This window comes from Aethalodelphis obliquidens, unplaced genomic scaffold (assembly GCF_003676395.1).
Source record: "Aethalodelphis obliquidens isolate GAN/ISIS:26980383/991018 unplaced genomic scaffold, ASM367639v1 scaffold12, whole genome shotgun sequence".
In the NCBI taxonomy this organism is placed as follows: domain Eukaryota; kingdom Metazoa; phylum Chordata; class Mammalia; order Artiodactyla; family Delphinidae; genus Aethalodelphis; species Aethalodelphis obliquidens.
The window spans coordinates 37,424,200-37,445,458 of NW_020837956.1; the positions used below are offsets into that span (position 1 = coordinate 37,424,200).

The 21,259-nt window shown below is 44.2% G+C and overlaps 1 protein-coding gene across 4 annotated transcripts in view; it reads left to right on the forward strand.

The window, feature by feature from the left end:
• Nucleotides 1-13,128: 13,128 nt before the first annotated feature.
• KIDINS220 (kinase D interacting substrate 220) overlaps nucleotides 13,129-21,259 on the forward strand; it is a 94,812-nt gene continuing 86,681 nt past the window's right edge. For 3 of the 4 annotated variants that reach the window (XM_027113856.1, XM_027113857.1, XM_027113858.1), the window contains exons 1-2: nucleotides 13,130-13,290; nucleotides 19,599-19,727. In XM_027113856.1, the coding sequence (XP_026969657.1) occupies nucleotides 19,620-19,727 (108 nt within the window). In that variant the 5' untranslated portion in view covers nucleotides 13,130-13,290; nucleotides 19,599-19,619. Of the gene's footprint in view, nucleotides 13,291-19,598; nucleotides 19,728-21,259 lie in introns of all 4 variants that reach the window. The other variant, XM_027113859.1, reaches the window with a different exon arrangement.

Sequence of the window (21,259 nt, forward strand, 5' to 3'; positions counted from 1 at the left end):
TTTGCGTCACTCAATCTCTGCAGCATTTGGCTATGTTGACCACTCTCTTCTTGAGATGTTTTTCTCCATGTCTGTGAAACTGTCCTTCCTCGCTTCTCCTTCCTGCCTCTGGATGATCTAAGTCAGCCGAGCCCCCTCGTCCTGGCCCCAGTTCACACACTTGTCTGTTCTCATAGGTCCTCTGTGCTGGCCCTACCTTCAGCACTGACCTCTGTCTCCTAACTTCCCCCCCACCAGCTCCAGCTAAAGATCTGCACCCGGAAATCACAAGCAAACTCAGAACATCCCAAACTGTGCAAAACGTGAGATTCCTCTCGTAGTGCTCATGCCATGAAATGTCCGGAGTGTTTCCCTCGTTACCCAGTCAGGAGCCTGTGCATCCCCCACACCCTTCTCACTCTTTCTTCCTTACCCACCAGCACGTGTTGCCAGCCACCGTGTGTCCCGTCTCCCAGACAACTGACTCCATCTCACCGGCCTTCTCTCCCCATGCCTCACCTAGTTCATGGCAGGGACCTCCCAACGGGTCCTGCATCCTCCAGGCATGTCATTCTGTGACATGCAGCCTCGAGTCATCTCTCTAAAGTCAACAAATTGGGTTTTTATTTCCCTGCTTCAAAAAGGAAACTGTTAACCAAAGCCTTTGTGATAAATTCAAACTCTTAAGTATGGTGGAAAAAAACTTTCCATGATCTAAGCCCTGCTTACCCTTCATCATGCTTCTCTCTCCTGATTTACACCCCTCCCAGTACACATATGCTGCCATAGATTGAATCTGTCCCCCTAAAATTCATGTTGAAATCCTAACTGCGAGGTGATGGTATTTGGAGATGGGGTTTTGTGGGTGTGATAGGTCATGAGGGGAGGCCCTCATGAATGGGATTTAGTGCCCTTATAAAAGACAGATCGTTTCAAAACGGTCTGAAAAAGAATATATATAGATATAGAGATATATATCTATATATCACTTTGCTGTATACCTGAAACTAACACAACATTGTAAATCAACTCTACTTCAATCAAAAATAAAATTCAATTTAAAAAAGACCCCTGAGGGCTTCCCTGCTGGCACAGTAGTTAAGAATCAGCTTGCCAATGTGGGGGACATGGACGGGTTCGAGCCCTGGTCCGGGAAGATCCCACATGACGCAGAGCAACTAAGCCCATGCACCACAACTACTGAGCCTGCACTCTAGAGCCCGTGAGCCACAACTACTGAGCCCACGAGCCACAACTACTGAAGCCCGTGTGCCTAGAGCCTGTGCTCCGCAATAAGAGAAGCCACCGCAATGAGAAGCCTGCGCACCGCAACGAAGACCCAACACAGCCAAAAATAAATAAATAAAATAAAGTTATTTTTTAAAAAATGAAAAAGACCCCTGAGAGCTCCCTTGTCCCTTCTACCACGTGAAGATACAGCTAAACGTTTGCAGTCTGCACCCTGGAAGAGGTCTCTCACCAGAATTTGACCATGCTGTCACCTTGGTCTCCAACTCCAAGCCTCCAGAACTGTGAGGGATAAGTTTCTGCTGCTCAGAAGCTGCACGGTCTCTCGTACTTTGTTACAGCGTTTGAACAGACTAAGGCAGTTTATGCTCAAGCCACGCTGGGTAATCATACTTCCTCCCGTCCCTCTCCCTTGACTCCTACCTGCTGCTCCTTTTACCCAGAATTACCATCTACACCACATCCCCCCCCACCTCTCTCCTCCAGCTAACGCCTGCTTCATCACTGGGATGCAGCCTGATCGTCACAGCCAGAAATGTTCAGTGAGCTTGTGCTATATGCCAGGTACTAAGATGAATGCTAAGTGTCAAACAGATGCTTTTCTCTAGGCAGCTCTTCCTGAGCCTTCCAGTCGCAGGTTCTCTATTCTCATATGTACCTTACACTCACCACACAGTGCTGTAGTTGTTAATATATAATATATATTTGTTCAGAGTTGCACAACCAAAGAAGGAAGTAGAGTGATGAATGCAGAACAATATGTAAATTCATAATTATCTGATATTTACCCCAGACTCATAAACTAATTCCTTTAGCTGCAGGACCTCCATTTCCAAGAACCCTCATTACCATCAACTTGTGGCTGATGTAGGAATAGATTCCCAAAGTCTCCACATTGTGTGGTAGAGACACAAACTAAGATGCTTAAGTCCTTGAGGCCACATTTAAGGCACGAGGACCACATACGTCTCAGGTATGGGTATAAACAGAATCATTTAGAAAATCAGTCATCGTTATGCATTTGCTAAACTGAAGCAACCTATACTACTTGATACTAATAAATTGCCTTTCACACAAAGCAACAAGGTTTTGTGGAATTTGATTAATTTTAGGAAATCTTCAGTATGGCCAAAAATAAAAACCTTAACATTAAGACCGAAGGTGTTTTGTAGGCAAGATTAAATATTTTCTATCCAGACCTTCAGATTAGGAATTATTTCATCGGTTCCTCCACACCCATACTAACTGATTATCCCCCCCCCCTTTATATTAGGCACATCGTAGCTCGTAAATGTATTCAAATAAGTCAAACAAACACCCATCATTCTGTCACTGATAACCGATTTTAATATTCTGGGGTTATTTCTAGTCTTTTTCCTGTTGCTAGATAAACGTGTGTGTTTGCAAAATAATTTTGTAACCTTCATTTTTCACTTATATTTTGTACCTCTCTTTCCTTATTTCACCTATTAAGTTTACTTAGAGGGGCAATAGCAAGAAGAAAAGAGAGAAATGAAGGATGTAGTTAATATGCAGGTTAAATAAACCACATGTTCATTGAACCCTACTCCAACCCATAAAAACAGAAAATCAGGGCTTCCCTGGTGGTGCAGTGGTTGAGAGTCCGCCTGCCGATGCAGGGGACACGGGTTCGTGTCCCGATCCGGGAGAATCCCACATGCCGCGGAGCGGCTGGGCCCGTAAGCCATGGCCACTGGGCCTGCGTGTCCGGAGCCTGTGCTCCGCGGCGGGAGAGGCCACAGCAGTGAGAGGCCCGCGTATCAAAAAAAAAAAAAAAAAAAAAAAAAAACAAAAAACAGAAAATCAATTGTCTGGTTCATTTATAAATGAATTTGAAGCAGGAAGAGAATCAGTCACATCTGCTTCTCCCCCTTTATACTGGTGCATAGTATTTTCCTGGAAGTACTTTTCTTTCAGGGACACATTAGGCCATATACAGATAAAATCATTTAAAACTCTTATAAACTTTCATCAAGAACAGAAAAGTGGATAATGGAATGATTCAAGATAGATCCAATATAAGGAAACAGCCCAGATGACTGTCACCTGACTTTCTGAATCAGTTTGCTCGGGGAGAGACTGACAAATAATGAAGAACTAAGGAATTTTATGCCAATAATCATGTGCTCCTGACGTTTTATTCCATTAGAAATACGGACCCATAAACCACAATGTGAGTAGCTATTTTTAGTATATGATGGTGCAACTTCCTGTGTGAATGGCTAAACAATTTGAACTTCATGCTGCCACAGTGAGTACATCGAAGTGTCGTTTATGTCTGGAGTCACAGCATTTCAACATGTTTATGTTTGCCAAGTCATCTCCATTTTCATCACTATTGAAAATAGAACGCTTGCTATCCCCCTGCAGCTCTGTACACCCATCTTGCACTCCCCTCCCCAACTCCCCCAAACCTGCCACTCTCCTGGGACACATGGCACGTTGTTAGTAAAATCTCTCCTATTTCCTCTGGCTCTTTCCTCCACCTTTTGCTCTAATGAAAACCCACGTCTCTCCCAGGACGTGACATCCCTTGCTGACCTCACAAGTAGTAACTGGTTTCCCTCGCTCATCACTGGGCCTGGAGGTGGGGCAGGTGCCCTCCCTCCTACTCACTGTCACACGCAGACAGCGGTCCCTGCTCACCTCCTAAAATACTGGAGTTTAGAAGCGCGTATCATCCCTCTTTCCCGCCTCCATCTCCAGACTTCCCTGGGTAACTCCCCACTAGAAAAGATTAGAGCCTGATTGCTGTCAGTCTCCAACACAAGGCCCTTGATGATGTCAATATCCTTAGAGAAGAGCCTGCCAACACTGGCCTCCCAGCTCCCTGACCTGCCCCCTGACCTTGTTATCACCAATGGTCTCCATTTCCAGCACTCCACTCCCAACCCCCTCCAACTTGCCATCTCACTTCCTCTAGTAGACAGACTCCATCAACTCTTTGACGCCACCATGTGTGCTTACATTCCAGTGATTTTAGCCCGTGTCCTTACTCCTCCCTGCCCTGCTTAAGCTCTCTGCTCTGTAGTCAGTTTGTAGTAATGCTACTGCTACAGCCCTGTAGACTGCTACAGCCTTCAGTCCTAAAAGCACGGGGATTCTGATGAATTCTATATTGTGTGATTCAGCAAAAAAGAAGAATGAAGTAAGTGCCGAATCATTGTAAAAAAAATACTTATATTCTGAAATAAAAAGTTTATTTTAGGGCTTCCCTGGTGGCGCAGTGATTGAGAGTCCGCCTGCCAATGCAGGGGACGCGGGTTCGTGCCCTGGTCTGGGAAGATCCCACACGCTGCGGAGCAGCTAGGCCCGTGAGCCATGGCCTCTGAGCCTGCGCGTCCGGAGCCTGTGCTCCGCAACAGGAGAGGCCACAACAGTGAGAGGCCCGCGTACCGCAAAAAAAAAAAAAGTTTATTTTATATATGTATATAAAATAGTTTAGACACATAATAAACTTTTAATTTTAGGATAGTCTTAGATTTACAGAAAATGTGGTGAAGATAGTACAGAGTTTCCACATATCCCCACACAGTGTTTCCCAATCGTTAGCATCTTACGTTAGTGTGTACGTTCGCCACAGCTAATAAACCAATTCTGAACAAGGGCCACACTTTATTCAGATTTCCTTAGCCTTAGTTTTTTCCTAACGCCCTTTTCTGTCCCCAGATGCCTTGCAGGACACATTAGTGGTCATGTCCCCGTAGGCTCCTCTTGACTGTGACAATTTCTCAGACTGTTCTTGTTTTTGATGACTTTGACAGCTCTGAGAACTGCTGGTCAGGTATTTTGCAGAATGTCTCTCCATTGGGAATTTGCCTGAATTTTTTCCTGAAACATATTCTGACAGGAGAGAACATCCTTTTTGAGAAGGTGTAGATCTTCTGCTTACAATTGTACCTGCCTAGTGTTAGAAGTAACGTTTATAGACTAGCTTCTGGCTCCGTCTGTTACAGACCTTGTCTTCCATCTTCCAGATGCTTCAGTGCTGGGTATCCCAGGACATCTTGTTCCAAATACACCTAGAACCTGACTTTCTTTCCTTCCACTACTAGGTGCCCCTGTTCAAGCTGTCACCCTTCACTTGTGTTACTACAAATGCCTCCTAAATGGTCTCCTATGTCCCTCCCTTGTTACCCCTGAAGGTCCATTTTTCACACAGTAGGTAGAATGAGTTTTCTGAAACAGCTTAGTTGTGTTCCTTCTCTGTCAAAACCCTATTTTCACCTGCAGTAAAATTCACCTTTGTTGTCGCAGAAGAGGCCCTGCCCACCCTGGCCTCTGGGGCCTCACCTCCTCCTTTCCCGTCTCTCTCATGCTGCTCCAGCCACCCTGCCCTTGCTGTACTTTGAACACGCCAAGCACATCGCCACCTCTGCGACTGTGTACCTAACTGTCCCTTTTGCTTGCAAAAGGGTTCTTCCTCCAGGTGGTGCACTTGCACTGTTCTTCCTCCAGGTGGTGCACTTGAACTGCTGCTCCTCCAGACAGTGCCTGGCTTCTGCGCCTGCGCACCTTAACCATCTTCTGCATGTTCCCTTTCTCCATGGCACCTACTTCTGTCTGCTGACTAGAGCTGACTTGTTGTCTGTCTTCCTCATTGGAATATAAGGTCCATGAGGGGTGATGGTAGGGATTGTATCCTCACTGCTGCATCCCTGGCATCTAGAAGGGTGCTGAGTGAAGCTTATAGTGGCCCGTTCACTTATTCAAGACGCATCTGGCACATAACAGGGGTTCGTGAATTTGGGTGAGTAAAATGAATGAGTGAGTGAATGGAGCCTGATCGTACAATTGAAAGCCTCTACTGATATTCCTGGTTTATCCCTAAGTAGACATCCTGTAGCTTTTTCATTATTTTCTTGTGAGTAATCTCCTAGTAGGTCTCCAGGGGGTTCTGTTAGCTGGGGTTACCCAAGTCTTATACTGACTGCACATTGCTTCAGGCTTAGTTTTCAGATATCTTGATACACTGCTATTTGGCTGGTATTATCTACTTTTCTTTACACCCCGCCCATACTCTGGTTATATAACTGTATTCGTCATTATTTGACTATACCTCACTCACATTCCTGCTTAAAATGCTTCTACCTGCTGGAAGAACCAGCTCAAATCTTATCTTGACTGAGAAGTCTTCCTAGCTTCCTCCAAACTGTAGTTACTCTCTTCCCTTTCACAGCATACATCAAAATATCCAGAGAGAAGCATGAAGAGAAAACAAAGTTAGAAAACACAGAGAAGAGAGTCGGAGCTGTAGAAGATATGGTGAAAAGGTCTAGCCTGTGAGTGACTGGAGTCCCAGAAGGGGAGAAGAGAGAATGTTAGAGAAATGTCTGATGTTGATGAAAAGTGTCAGTTACTGTGAACTTTACGGATAAATAGTGGAACCTCAAAGGGCCAGGAAGGGTAATCCCGGAAAATATTACAATTTATTATAAAGTGATAGTAATTCAGACAGTGTTGTATTGGCTCAAGGATACCCAAATGCATCAATCAACCAAGCTGAGGTCAATTTAACTTAATAAAGAACCACTTGGTAGGCAATTTGGAAGTAGAGGAGAAAAGATTTAATACTTCATAAGAAACACATGGAAAAGCAGCTATCTTTAGGATAAATATTTTAATTGAAGTACAGTTAATTTACAATGTTGTATTAGTTTCAGGTATACAGCAAAGTGTTTCAGTTATACATATATACATGTGTGTGTATATATATAAATATATATATATAAATATGTATTTATTATTTTTCAGATTCTTTTCCCTTATAGGTTATTACAAGGTACTGAGTATAGCCCTGTGCTATACAGTAGGTCTTTGTTGGTTATCTATTTTATATATAGTAGTGTGTATATGTTAATCCCAAACTCCTAATTTACCCCTCCCCCCAAATGTTGGTTTTAAAGAAAGCTATAGGTTATATGATTAGAATCATTAGTAACAGAGGAGTTGAATTTAATGCTATGTTAAGTGATGTGCTGTCCTAAATTTCTAATGTATCTTTAGCAAGCGAAAACTGCTTGATAATTTAAAATATGAAAAAATAACACTAAATTTCATGATTAAGGTAAGAGACAGGTGTAATTTCAAAACATATACCAACTAGCAGATCTGAATTACATAATTTTTATGGCACAATAAAATTAAACATTAATTCATAGTCTCATCCAACTGAAGGGGTGTAAAAACTCAACCAGTGGACCGAATGCAATGTTAACTATCCCTTTCTGTTCCAGCTCTTGTTCGCTTTTATGGGAGTCCGTGCTGATAAGTGAACTTTGGCTTCAGAGGCTAGGAGGGATTCAAGGTTCCAACTTAGCTAGAACGAGATGCTGACATCCTGGAAATGGAAAGAGTTCCACATTTTCAAGAAGGGAACAAAGCACTAGACCTCTTACTAACTTAAGGTTGCCCTAAAAATGCTTTTGATATAAAACTCAAAACGAGTACGGTTGGGTGTCAACCTTGAGTAGGATTTCCTGACCATGTAACGCCCATTCCCACCTCCTGGTCGATATAGTTCCCCTGACCCCTACTTAGTCTCCTCGTTGCTTAGAGGGCTTTGCTCTCCTCCCACCAATCCCCAGACACCGCTCGCTCTTCTGAGCTACCATGTCCTTGGGGCTTAGCCTATGCCATCCAGAGCTGATAATACTTTCTGTTAGCATATTACCCATCTCCCTAATTGGATTGAACTCTCATAGTGGGGCCCCAAATCTTCAATCTCTGTTAGTGAGTCAGAATTTGGCAGTTTTTTTAAAATTAGTATTTTACTTTTATTTATTTGTTTATTTATTTATTTACTGGCCATGCCACGCGGCTTGCGGGATCTTAGTTCCCCCACCAGGGACTGAATGTGGGCCCACGGCAGTGAAAGAGCCGATTCCTAACCACTGGACCGCCAGGGAATTCCCAAGAATTTGATGATCGAAAAGAGCTTTTAGAGAGACTAAAACAGCCATGGCAAGGCGATGGGTTGGCAACACCAATGTGTGTCTGCCCTGCTGGTAGTTTCGTTTGACTTACGTTGAGCTTGCCAACCTCTAAAACCCAAAGTCGTTTTTATACTGATTCAGTTATAACTCTCTCTTTCCTCCAACTCTTTGTCTGACTCTTTTTCCACCACTCCCTGCCCGCCCCCCACTTGAAGGCAGGGTTATATATTTGCCCCTCTTCTGTTGCCTCTCAAATCTGTTCTTAACTCTGTCCGGGAGTGTGTTCCTTTTTTTTCTGACACCATCCCAGAGTTGAGGAAATGTCCTTCCACCTGTTTTTTATGTAGCAGGAACACGCTGATTAAATGAGTCAGGGAGGAGATTGGCAAAGCTATCAAGAGAAACGATAGCAGCAACCATCACTCTTCAAGGCAAAAAATGACATCTTAGGAACCTCCTTGTTACCCCTCCCCTTCTCACTAAGAAATGTTTAAAGTAATGACTTTCGTCCATAAAGTTTTTGTTTCAAATCTCTGTTTAAGATGTCAGGGAACTCTGAGTGGTAAATTAGGGGAGATCTCTCTTCTTCAAATATTTCTGTGTTTTCCAAATACTTTATAATGAACACATATTCCTTTTAGAGTCAGAGAAAAACATTTTTTAAAGCAAGATGGTATGTGAAACATCTTAAGATTTCCGTGGAAAATCTGATGTACAATGAAACTGAAACCATGTAAAAAGATTGGACTGCTGAAATCATCATCCCAATATGCTGATCTGTTGAAAAAGATGAAAGCGTGATTAAAATTACAGTTTTGGTGGGGAGAGTGGTGAGGAATGGAAAGATAACTCACATTTTTCCTCCTCCATATACATGACAAGTAAAAAAGACAGGCTCTCGAAGTGATCTGAGGGATTCTGCTGAAGCAAGAAACCCTTAGGATGCCTCTGCCAGAAAGATTTAGGCGAGCTGCATAAACCATAAAAAGACCAATGAAAGTGGAGAGAGTGATTCATTTGAAACAAAACTGAGGAGAAAGCATTTCAGTTCGATTTTACAGCAGTCGTATCATCACAAGATGAGAGTCTGAGTCCATAACTATGAAAGGAGTCAACAGCATTTGGCAGAAGTTGGAAAATATTTAATTTATTAAATGTAACCATAATGTAGATAAAGAAGAATGGGCTACAGTGGGATCAAAAAGCTACTTAAACAAGGTCCTACTGTATAGCACAGAGAATTATATTGAGTATCCTATGATAAACCATAATGGAAAACAATATAAAAAAAGAATGTATATGTATGTATAACTGAATCACTTTGCTGTACAACAGAAATTAACACAACATTGTAAATCAACGATACTTAAAAAAAAAGCAACTTTATTTTTCCTCAGGGCAGCTCCTGTAAGTGCTCCGTCTCTTTCTTGTTTCCCAGACAAAATTTCTAATAGGTCTCATAATTTTTGTAATTTTTCTCATTACTCTTGGATCATTGAATATCACCTAGTCATGTTTGGTCATTAAACATTCTCATTTTAGTAATGAAATGCCTGGCCTGGACTATTAATAAAACCCCAAACGTAAAATTTCTCCCGTCCCCAGTTCAGACCTGCAATGGAGGTGGGACCCTAGTTGATAACCCTATTCCCTGCTCCAAGGCTTCTCCCCTTTCCTGCCATCCTTGAACCTGACCCTTCTCTCATCTTCCATTCAAACGTTTGCCAAAGGAAAGCCTGTTTCTAGTAGCTTCTTTCCAGGCTGTCATCTGGACTGCTTTTAAAATGTGCCTGAAAGGACAACTTGTACACCGAATATCTTCAGGATTTTTATCCGGGGAGAAGAAGTGGGGAGGGGATTCGGGTAGTGTGGGTGACGGTCTTAGTGTCTGGGACTCAACGTCCCACTTCTAGACGGGGATTTGCAAAGTCCTTGACTGAAAAGCCGCCAGCTGCGGTGCAGCGGTGCTTGGGGCCACCTAAGCTGGAGGCCCACTGCTTCCTGTCCCCCCCCCCCCCCCCGCTTTCTGTTATATTCCAGTTGTCCCCAGGAGAGGCGTTCTGGCCGTGCTGGTTCACTGCTGCTCAGTGTGGCTCACACCTGGTGGGCATAAGCCGACCTAAAGCCTCCTGGACTTGCTGTGGAGAGGCTAGCTCACCGACGGGGCGTTGCTTCCTGGAGTTACAGAATTTACGGGGTGAAGCGGCTGGGGGTGGTCATGGTGAGGCGGGCTGGAACGGTGAGAACTGTCATGGGGGCAGCTCTCTTCTCAAAATGGTGTTCCGTAGGGGAAGCACTTAGGGACTCAAGACCCCTTCTCCCTGAGCCACCATTTCATAGCCGACACACCTCAGTGAGATCTTGCAGGGTCCAATCTCTGCTATGTAATCCACATTTTCCCTTGTGTCCCCAAGCTCATCCAGAAAGCCCGTCAACATCCCAGGGGAAGAGCAAATCTCTCGGAGAGTAGCTCAGAAGGTCAAGAAACTCAGAGACAAGGTTTAACGTACAGACAACTTTCTTGGAAGAAGAGTAATCCAGATTTTCCCCAGTACTAGGAATCCTGGGAACAAATTTAACCATTGTGGGATGAGAGTGCAGCTTTTTCACACATGGTAACCCAGAGGTGTCAGGAAGTGTAGGAAGTCTCATCTCATTTTTAATATTTTTGCCCAGGGATTCTTAACCACTTTTGTGTTCTAGTCCTTTTTGGCAGACAGGTAAGACCTACAACTGCCTTCTCAGAATGTGTTTAAATAGATAAAAATAAAATCAATATGATTACAAAAGACACCAATAATATTGAAATGCACTCATTAAAATATTTTAAAAACACCCCCCACCCCCAAAATAACAAGAACAAAAAAGAAAGCCTTTCAGATGCCTTGCTGATGATTCAGATGGTTCCTTATGACGAGAGCACTGGCTCCCACGCTGGGGCCATAGATCCCTGTGAAACCACAGATTCCAATTCCCATGTTGCTTTCACAACCAGTGGCTACTAAAAGGCCACCTGCTATACTGTGTAGGTCCTCAAAAACCTGCTTGACACTGAAAAGGGATACTCATATCTGCTATCACCGATTTGGACACAGTGGGACAAGAACCACGTCTGAGAATGATGTTTCGTTGGAATCAGCTGGGAAGATATTTTAAAAATCCCCAACAAGAGTCGAGTTTTGATTTTTAAAAAGATCTACAGATGATTTTGATGTGCCAACTTTGGGCACCATTGAAAAGCATCTGAAATGGATCACTCCGGCAACTCATGGAAAAAGCCGACAAGGGGCCAGCGTGCGGCTCCATCAGATGTTGGTGTGGCATGCGTGCACAACGAGAGGACACCCCAAAGCGTGTGACGGAGACGTAAACGGTGCTCTTTCTTCCTTAAAGGCTTTCCAAGGCCACACACTGCTCTAAACAGGGCGAGGGAAGCTGGTGTGGAGTAAGAATGGAGTGAACCTTATAGTTGGGGAAAGACATGGAAACCGGTTAAATATGCTTTAACACATACTTTTGGAATACCTACTGTGCCCCAGGACTGTGGAGTAAGAAGGTGAATACAGACGATGAACCCTGGTTGAGGTCATGCAGAAAGCTACACAAGAGGGGACTGCTTAGGCTGCCTCTTAAAAGACAAATAGAATTCATCTTTTGGACTCATCTGGACAAGAGGCAGGACAGAATATCCAGGGGAGAGGGAACAACACTTTGGAAACAAAATGGAGATGACAAAGAGCATATGGCCCAATGTTCCGGGAACTGAACTTGCCAGCCTAGGGTGGGGGCAGGATGGGAGGAGAGCGGTGGACAGTACAATGGCAAGAAGTCTGGCAGGGGCCAGCTCCAGAAGAGACTTGCCTGTTAAGTACTATTTGGGAATCTGTTCTATGGAAATGAAAGGCTGCTGAGGAGTTTAATCAAAGAAGTGACATGATCCCCAGTCTCCTGGGGAGACGGTTAGTGGGGCACCAGCAGAGGCAGGGAGGGTAGTTGGGGGCTTTTGATATGTAGTCCTGGTGGGGAGCTTCTGAAGCCTTTAAGCAGCTCAGGGGTGATGAAAGCGGCTGCAATCAGGCGGTGTGGGCTGATTGGATGACATTAGGCAGGGGCGGAGGAGGAGGTGCATGACTTCCCAATTCCTGCCTCGGTGGATGGGGGCAGGAGTCAGGTCCCCCGACAGTGTCAGAACAGGAGGATCACACCAGGTCGGGGGTGGGGTGGGGTGACGAGTCCAGCTTTGAGCTGAATTCTGGAAACATTAACCAATTTGAAGGGAGGTGAAATCTGAGAGGAGCAGCTAGAGAAATGGGAGGAAAACGAGGAGAATCAGAGTCACAGAAGCCGAGGGAGGGGAACATTTCCAGGAGGGAGTCGCGAGGGAAACTGTGAGTGGAAAAGTGGTCAATCACATTTGGCCGCCAGCAGGTCAGAGGTTCCTTCTGCAGAGACCCGGGTAAGGACGGTCTGCCGGGCTGCAGAGGGGGGAATGAGGAAGCGGGGGAGGCGGTGGGCTCTCTGGGCCGGGAGATTAGATCCCACAGGTGTTCTGGGTTCAGGAGGACGGGATTTCAGCTAGCCTCCCTTCGCAATATGTTTGCAGAGTCGTTTGAAGTTATAATTGCGGTTTATTTCTCTGCATAAGCTTTGATGATAATGGTGAACTGGGATAAGAAACTCGCCATAATATGAAGAGTGACACTGAAGATGAAGAAAATATTGCCTGGGGCGCTTGCCAAAATACGCCAAAATTTGGAGGCCAGAGAGAATGTGCCGAGGGAGGCAGGGCTGGGTGACTCGCTTCCCTCGCCCCAGCCCGCCTACCCCGCTTCGCTCCAGCCGGCGCCGGCAGCCCCACCCAGCCCCGCCTCCTTCGGGCTCCGCAGACAGACACGGGGCGTGGCCACCTCAGCCCCGCCCCTCAGCCAGGGTCACGTGATCTGTCAGTTTGCGGAGACTGGGGGGAAAAAATGGCTGCCGGCTACGGTGAGGGCGACGCGCTGAAAGCCGCGGTCTCTCCCTTTCTAGTCTTCTGACAGCGCCTGCGGCAAATCGGGCCCTTTCCGCCGGAGCTGTGGAAGCCGTCCTGGGGCCAGGTTCTGAGACGGTCAGTGTGGTGGTCGGCAGGGAGGGGCCGTGGTGGGGTGTGTAGGGGGCCGAGGCAGAGCGAGGACGGAGCGGAGGAAGGGTGAGGCCGGGTGTGGGGAAGGGGCCGTGGCCGGGTGAGGGGGCTGCGAGGCCGAGTGCGTGTGCGGGGTCGGGGGAGGGGAGGGAGGGGGCGGTGCGGGGCCGCGGTGCGGGGGGGCCGGTGCCCGGCTTTCGGGGCGGGTCCGCGCTTGCTGGGGCGCCGGGAAGGTCTTGGACTTGCTGTCGCAGGTGGTCAGCCTTTTGCGGGGGGGTGAGATGGAGGATGCTAGTGAAACAAGTGTCTTTTGGTTATTTTTTCGGAGCAGCCGCAGGCACACCCACCACCTCGAGAACCCCCTTAGCTGGTACCGCTAGGGCAGGCGTTCGAGGTTTCTTTCCTTGGGCTTACACGGAGGAGGTGGTTGGTTTTTCTCCCTTTGCTTTCATATTGGGCTCCATTACTCCATTGTCCTGTGCAGGCCGTTATATCAGCAAAATGTCAGCAAGCCATCGATTACGACGCTTCCTTGATTTATTTATAGGGAAGCGATTTGTCAGCCAGTAACGTTGGATTATTTTTCTTTAAAATTGTTTTGACACATAGTAAGGTTTAAACCAATGAAGAATATTTTATTAATAACTATTTATGGAGCTATCTTTGCTAGCCGCTAGGGGGCAGTGGTTAAAAATGTAGCTTTCTTAGCCTTACACTCAGAATTCCCATTCAGCCGGCCTGGGGTGTGGCTCAGGAATCACCCCTTCAGATAGGTGACTGTGATACGTTCTGTCACTGTCTCCACTTTGACAGCACTGAAGATCAGCCATCTAAAGTTTTTTAAAGCACCCTAGGAGACCTGATGCAGAGCCGAGGGTGAGAAATGCAGCGGCAAGGTTGTGTTCTTTGTTCTCTAGCTTTGCTAGCGTGGAAACTTTCATCAGAATCATTTCGGGGTGCTTGTTAAAATGTCAGTTTCTGCGCCCCAGGTCTACTGAATAGGATTCTCTGGGGGAGAAGCCCAAGGAATTTGTGTATTGACAAGCTTCCTGAGTAACTTTGATGCACACAAGTATGAGGGTCTTTGTTTTACACTCTGTGTGAGTGATTTGCAGATCTGTTCTTCCCCAAACTGGGTGGATTCTCCAACCCAGGTTTTTTCGAGTACCTCACATTCAGCATGCAGGAGTGGTGGGGAAGGAGGGGATACTAACCAAACAGAGGAAAGTCCTGACCTTCTCCAGACTCCACTTTTTTTTTGTTAGTGGCACCATCATCCTCTCATCACCTATGCTTGGTATCTAGTCATCTTTGCCAGTTCTTGCATGTCTGGTCACATATTTTTTAAAATTTCTACATTCAGAATCTCTCTTCTGGATATTTTGGTAGGTCAAAGGGTCCAATATGGGGATTTTATACTGTTCAAGTTCATCTCTCTCATTTCTTCTGCATCCCTACCGCCTGTCCCCTCTCCTGTGGGTTGTCTGACTGGTATCCAGGGGTCCGATTCTGGGCCGCATTCACTGCTGGGGGAAGTTTTCCTAGGATCATGTGAGTGTGCCATCCCCCTCTTCCTGCTTTTGCTCAGTTTCTCTGCCACTGTGTTAGTCAGGGCTGTTTAGAAGGCGAGGGACAGAGATTTACTCTTTTACCTCAGGGAAAACGAGATTTGCAGGACTGACTGAGAATCGGAAAGAAATCGGGATCTAAGGCAGCTCCACCTTCTGTAGATCTCTCAGGGGCCACATTTGTTTTCTCAGTTATGAGGAGTGTTCTCTGTTCACATCGTTGGATCCTCTCTCTGCTGACTGGCTGCCTCAAAACTGTATCATTTTGTTCATGGTCTGCAATGCCTGGGTCTCTGGTTTCTAATTTCCAGTTCTAGAGAGAGGAATCTGACTGGCCCAGCTTATCTTTTTGAGCAGTCACGTGTCCTCATGTGCTCATCACTGGTTGTGCCTGATGGTAGAGAACATGGCTGTTGAGGGTAGTGGGAGCTATGGGCAGGCCTACAGAAGAGGCATGTTTAGTGTACCTATACAGTTACTCAGTTTGGCAGTTATCTTTGATGTTTCTACTTGCTCTGGACCTGTAATAGGTTCTGGGGACATAAGAACAAAAGAGAGACGGCCCTTATCTCGCAGAGATTACAGATCTAACCACCCTCACTTTCCAGTCGTAGCTGTAACTTTTTACTTACGTTCCCTATCCACGCTGTTCATTGTTTCCTGGACATACACTGCATAGTCACTCAGCACTCTCTGTGTTCATTCTGTCCCTTCTGCCTGGTATGCCCTTCTTTCATTTCCTACCAGTGGACCCATTCTTCAGGGATCAACACAAAGTGATACTTCCATGATATTCCAGTAAGAGTAGGAACCTCTTTTGGGAGCTCTCGTAGGACCTTGGGTTTCTGCAGCACTGTTCTACCTTAAATCATGACTTGGATTTATCTGGATAGTACACATTTGCTTTTTGAATTATGTTGGGCAAATTACTTGTGTATGAAACCTGTTTTCTCATCTGTAAAATGAGAGATGATACGTAAGATTATTGGAAAATCAAATAGATCATAGATATAAAAGCATCTCATAAACTGTAAGGTGACGTGTAAATGCTCTTTTCGTGATGAAGTTCTTTTATGTCTCCTAGTGAACGGTAAGCTTGTTGAAGGCTTGATAGGAATCCACTAAAGGCTGTCATGGGCCTTGCACATGATGGTGCCCCGGAAATATTTGCAGAACAGATGAGGCCTTGCCCCCTGGGCTGCCTTCGTTCACCTGATGCCTGTTGAGCCTGTCCTTTGTTCCTGGAAACGTGTCAGGCATGGGGGAAACAGTGGTGACCAAACCAAGCATGCTTCCTGCCTGGGAGCACAGTCACTGCAACGAAGTGCAGTGTATCTTTAAGGAAGACTGAGAAAGAAGGAGGGAGAGAAGAGGCCCTAAGCTGGTCTGGGAGGGGAGTGGGCGGTCAGGGAAACCTCACTGGGGGAAGTGACTTTTAAATTGAGACCTCTAGGCTGTCTGTTGGTGGGTTGGGCACACGTGTCTGTCGGGATGTCGGGATGATGGAGAGGAGAGCCTGGTCCTGTGAGGGGGAGGGGGAGGGGAGGATGGCTTGAAGCTGACAGGGAATTTCTGAGAATGACGAGAGCCGAGGATGGGTTGTGGGGGGTGAGGGTATTTGTTTTTAGGTGAGAATGGAACCTGTTGAAAGGATTTATTTAAGAGGGGAAGCACGGCTAATCAAAAGTGAAGCCTCTGAGGGAGAGATTGGGAGACCTGGCCATGGAAGAACATAATCTGACCTACTGGGCTCACTCGAGATCAAGTTCTGGGTTTGTTAGAAGCCTGGCGCATGGGAATCGTTTTGTAACTGTCAGTGTGGTAGACTGTTTTCTCCTGTTAAATTAATAAATGTGATGTGACGATCAAATTCAATTCAGGAAACATTTAACAATTCTTTAATATGCACAAGAAACTGTTTTAGGCGCTTCTGAATTTGTGAAGGTAAGACTTGTGAAGTTCCTCCCATTAAGAAAGCAGCCGTGTAGCACAGGGAGATCTGCTAGGTGGTTTGTGACCACCTAGAGGGGTGGGATAGGGAGGGTGGGAGGGAGGGAGATGGAAGAGGGAAGAGATATGGGAACATATGTATATGTATAACTGATTCACTTTGTTATGAAGCAGAAACTAACACACCACTGTAAAGCAATTATACTCCAATAAAGATGTTAAAAAAAAAAAAAAAAAAGAAACTTAACAGTAAAGAAGGGATGGGTGGATGAATGCAGAGATTACCAGAATTCCAGGCGTGTAATGCTGAACGATCAGCAAAGCCTGCTGTAATATTTCCCCCTAAGTACACAAAGTAGAGGATCATGATGAACCCTCATGTGCCCATCGCCCAGCTTCAGCCAACCAATTTTATTTCAGCCATTTCTCTCTTCCCCCAGTCACCTCTTTTATCCTCCAGTACTTTAAAGAGCCCTAAGTCTCCATAGGGCAGAAACAGTGTATTATTCAACTTGTCAGTGGTAACCTGAAGCATTGTAAATTACAGACTTCCAACAGACTACTGTTAGATCGAACTGTTATTCAGTTATGGCTGTGTAGAATTGCATTTTCTCAAAACTCTATGACAAAGGTAGATCACCTTTCCTTAATAGATTCGTTTAAAGAATATCTTTCAGGTGGCTTAAGGCAAGGCAGCTTCAATTTTTTTTTTTTTTACTATTACCATTTTCTGCTTAATCTTAGTCTGAAAGGATCTAAGTCTGAAGTCTTTTAATATTAGTCACAATCTATGAGTGATAACTTTTAAAGTTTTATGTATCTCAAGGTGATACACATACCATCCACATAACAGATTGGGGGAGAGAGGTAACAAGATTTGAAGATCTTAAGATTTTCAATTTTTTTTTCTTTTTAACAACTTAGGTCAATGTCTATAACTACTTTTCTTTACTGTGCTCATTCCAGTCTTGTGTGATATTATAGTGAGGAAAAATATTTTATCTAAATAAGGGCTTTGTCAGACATTTGCATGTGTGTTTAAAATTTTTAAAGTAATTGCAAACTTACAGAAGACTTGTAAGAGTAGTACAAAGAACTCTGTTTTACACCTTAACCAGATTCACCAGGTGTAACATTAAAATTTAGGGTGCACATAGCCTCTGTAATTATAAAATATTCCTGTTAATTCCATAATCATTTAATGGCGATGTACCAAGCCTTTCCTTAGTTGCTGAGGATGAAAAGGTAAGACATGATCTTGTTTTCAAGGATTTCAAAGTAAATTAATAATTGTGATATGTTGTTATAAGTGTAATACTGCAGATATGCATGACATATAGGTGTACTGGGTGAAACTGACCAGGGCGGGGAAGGACAGAGTGAGGGGAAGGAAGGGGGAGGAGGTCCCAGAGGAGGATCCCCCTGAGGTGGAATTTGAAGGAATGTTTCCATTTGTTAGAAAGTTAAAGATGGGTGAAGAATTCCAGGTGGGTGCATCGGTGTAGGCATGCTCATTCATTCTTAGATATTGGTGTCTGCTGTGTGCCAGGCACTGTTCTACATGCTGGGGATTCAGCATCAAACAAAACAGGAATAGTCTCTACTCCCGTTGGGCTGCATTTTGGAGGTGGGGTGGACGATGAGGAGGCAGACGAAAAACCCAGAAAGCAAAACACAAAGGTTTCTTGAGTGATGCTAAGTGCTGCATGGAAAAGCAAGGCGGGGCGATGTAATGAGGAACGATAGTGGGGGTGATGGCTGTCTCGTACACAGCGGTCAGGGATGCTCTGATCAGGTGACTTTGGAACAGAAACCCTGGGTAGCCTGAGCAAAATGAAGGCGAAAGAGAGTGGTAGATAAGCTCAGGGACATGGAGAGGGGCTGGAATAGGTCAGGCAGGGCCTTTTGGGCTATGATAAGGAATTAGGGTTTTTATTTCGAGTGAGGGAACAACTGTTGGGGGGTTTTGAGCACAGGATGGCCAAGATGCAGCTCAGTGATTTAGGAGTGATGTTCCAAATGCAGGGAGCAAATTGAGCAAAGGCAGGTGTGTGGAGCGTGTTAAAGATACAGATACAGGGGCTGCACCAGGACCTACTTGTCAGAGTCTCTGAGGGAAGAGCCCAGGCATCTGTGTTTTACAAGCTCTAGGTGGTTCTGATGTATATTATGATTTAAGAAGCTCTGGTCCAACTTACATTTTCAAAAGATCACCTGGTTGCCTTGTGGAGGATAGACGGTGGGAAAGGCAACATGGAGGAGGGGAGAGCAGTTGGGATCTAGGTGAGAGGTCACGGTGGCTGGACCAGGGTGGTTGTGATGGAGGTGGTGAGTAGTGACCAGATGTGAAATACATTTTATAGGTAGAACCAAAGGATTTGCTAATAGATTGAATGTAGAGTGTAAAGGGACGAGATAAGTCATGGATAATTCCAAGGTTTTGACCTTGGAAGAATGGAGCTGGAGTGGCCATTTACTGAGATGGAGAACATAGCAGGAGAGGCCGTGGAGCGCTTGCTTTTATTTGTGGGTGGTGGGTGGTGGTGAGGAGGAGGGTTTGGGGGATGGGTCTGGAGTTTGGGGTTTGGATGAGTTAAGAGAGAGATGAGTGTGAGTCTTGGGAGGAGAGGGGTGGACATTTTGAGAGCTGAGCTATGGGGCCTTGTTTTTACTCCTGCCAATGGAGGTGTAATTGTACAAGTTTAAGGTTAAGAAAGTAATATAGTTAGTAGTAACTTTGTTTTCCTAATCCCAGATTATGATCTGATTTAACAGGTATTGTAGCTTTCTGTGAAAATGTCAGTTCTCATATCACAGAGCGTAATAAATTATGTAGAAGAAGAAAACATTCCTGCTTTGAAAGCTCTTCTTGAAAAATGCAAGGATGTAGATGAGAGAAATGAGGTAAGACCAAGTTTCTAAAATTAAATTCTTCTTACCAATATTTGTTGACTACCCACTATGTATGAGGCACTGTGCTAAGGATAAAGGTAAGTAAGAAATTTGTAGTTCTCACCCTCAGTAATGATATAATTTCTTATAGTTAAAAGTTCTTTGAATTCTGTATTGTTGGAATACATTTGAACTTATATAAATGATTGAATATTGAATTTATGCTTTATGACTGAGACTTATGTTTGGCTTTTTTCCAGATAGAACAGTCACCCTTCAAGAAGTTTAATTACTGAAATCAAAAGTGTTTCTAGGAAACTTTAGAAGAGCTTCTAGACCCAATCTTCTTATAAGTAGATTAACCAAAAAAAAAAAAAGATTAACCAGACAAAATTAGGACTTTCTGAAATATTTTCTTTTCTGGAGCCTCCACCCTCTTCCCGAGTTGTTCATTCCACACGCCTTGGGATTTTAAAGACTTAAATCTTTAACAGATAGTTAAATAGGTCGTGTGTTCTGTTTAATAAGACAGGGAAGTATATATTCATCATTTTCATTAACTCGTATTAGATATTTCTTTTCAACAATACAAGCAGATAAAATGTTGATTATTTTATTGTGAACAGCCAAGCTGCAACATTTTAGGGACTAATAAACTTATTGTATGAATTTTTTAAGTGGCAAATATGTATGTTTTATAAAACTTAAGCAAAATAATCCTTTTTCTTAGGACTGTATTTCAATACAGTGTAATTTTTTTTTTCTGACCAGTGAATAAGATGAACATGGACTGATTTTAGTTTTACACAAATGTATATGTATGTATATATGTATATGTGTGCACATACATGTATCTGTGTGTGTAGACATGCAGAGTTTTATGATTTTTTTTTACAGTGGGGAAAAAACATAAAATTTACCATCTTAACCATTCTTAAGTGTACAGTTCAGTGGTGTTCAGTAGTGTTAAGTAATTCACATGTGAAATACTTCCAGAACTTTTTCAAATCTGAAACTCCATATCTATTATACAACTCCCTATTCCCCCGACCCCAGGCCCTGGTAACCACCATTATACTTTCTGTCTTTATGAATTTGACTACTCTAGGTACTTCATAGAAGTGGAACTGTACAGTGTTTGTCTTTTTGTGACTGGCTTATTTCGTTTAGTGTAATATCCTCGAGGTTCATCCATGTCGTAGCATGTGACAAGATTTCCTTCCTTATTCAAGCTGAATAATATTCCATTATATGTATGTACCACGGTGTGTTTATCCACTTATCCATTGATAGACAGTTGGGTTGTTTCCTCCTCTTTGCTGTTGTGGATCCTGCTGCTATGAACATGGGTATGCAAATATTATAAATGTTTTGAAAGCTGCTGAATCAACAGTTATTTCTTTATTATTATTATTGTTTTTGACATGGGGTACCTAATTTTATTAAATGTTAGCTCTCGTTAAAGAAATCGTGATATAAAATTTTTGTTATTGCAATACATTGATGATAGCTATTGTTTTTATTGACTATTTATGCAGATATGG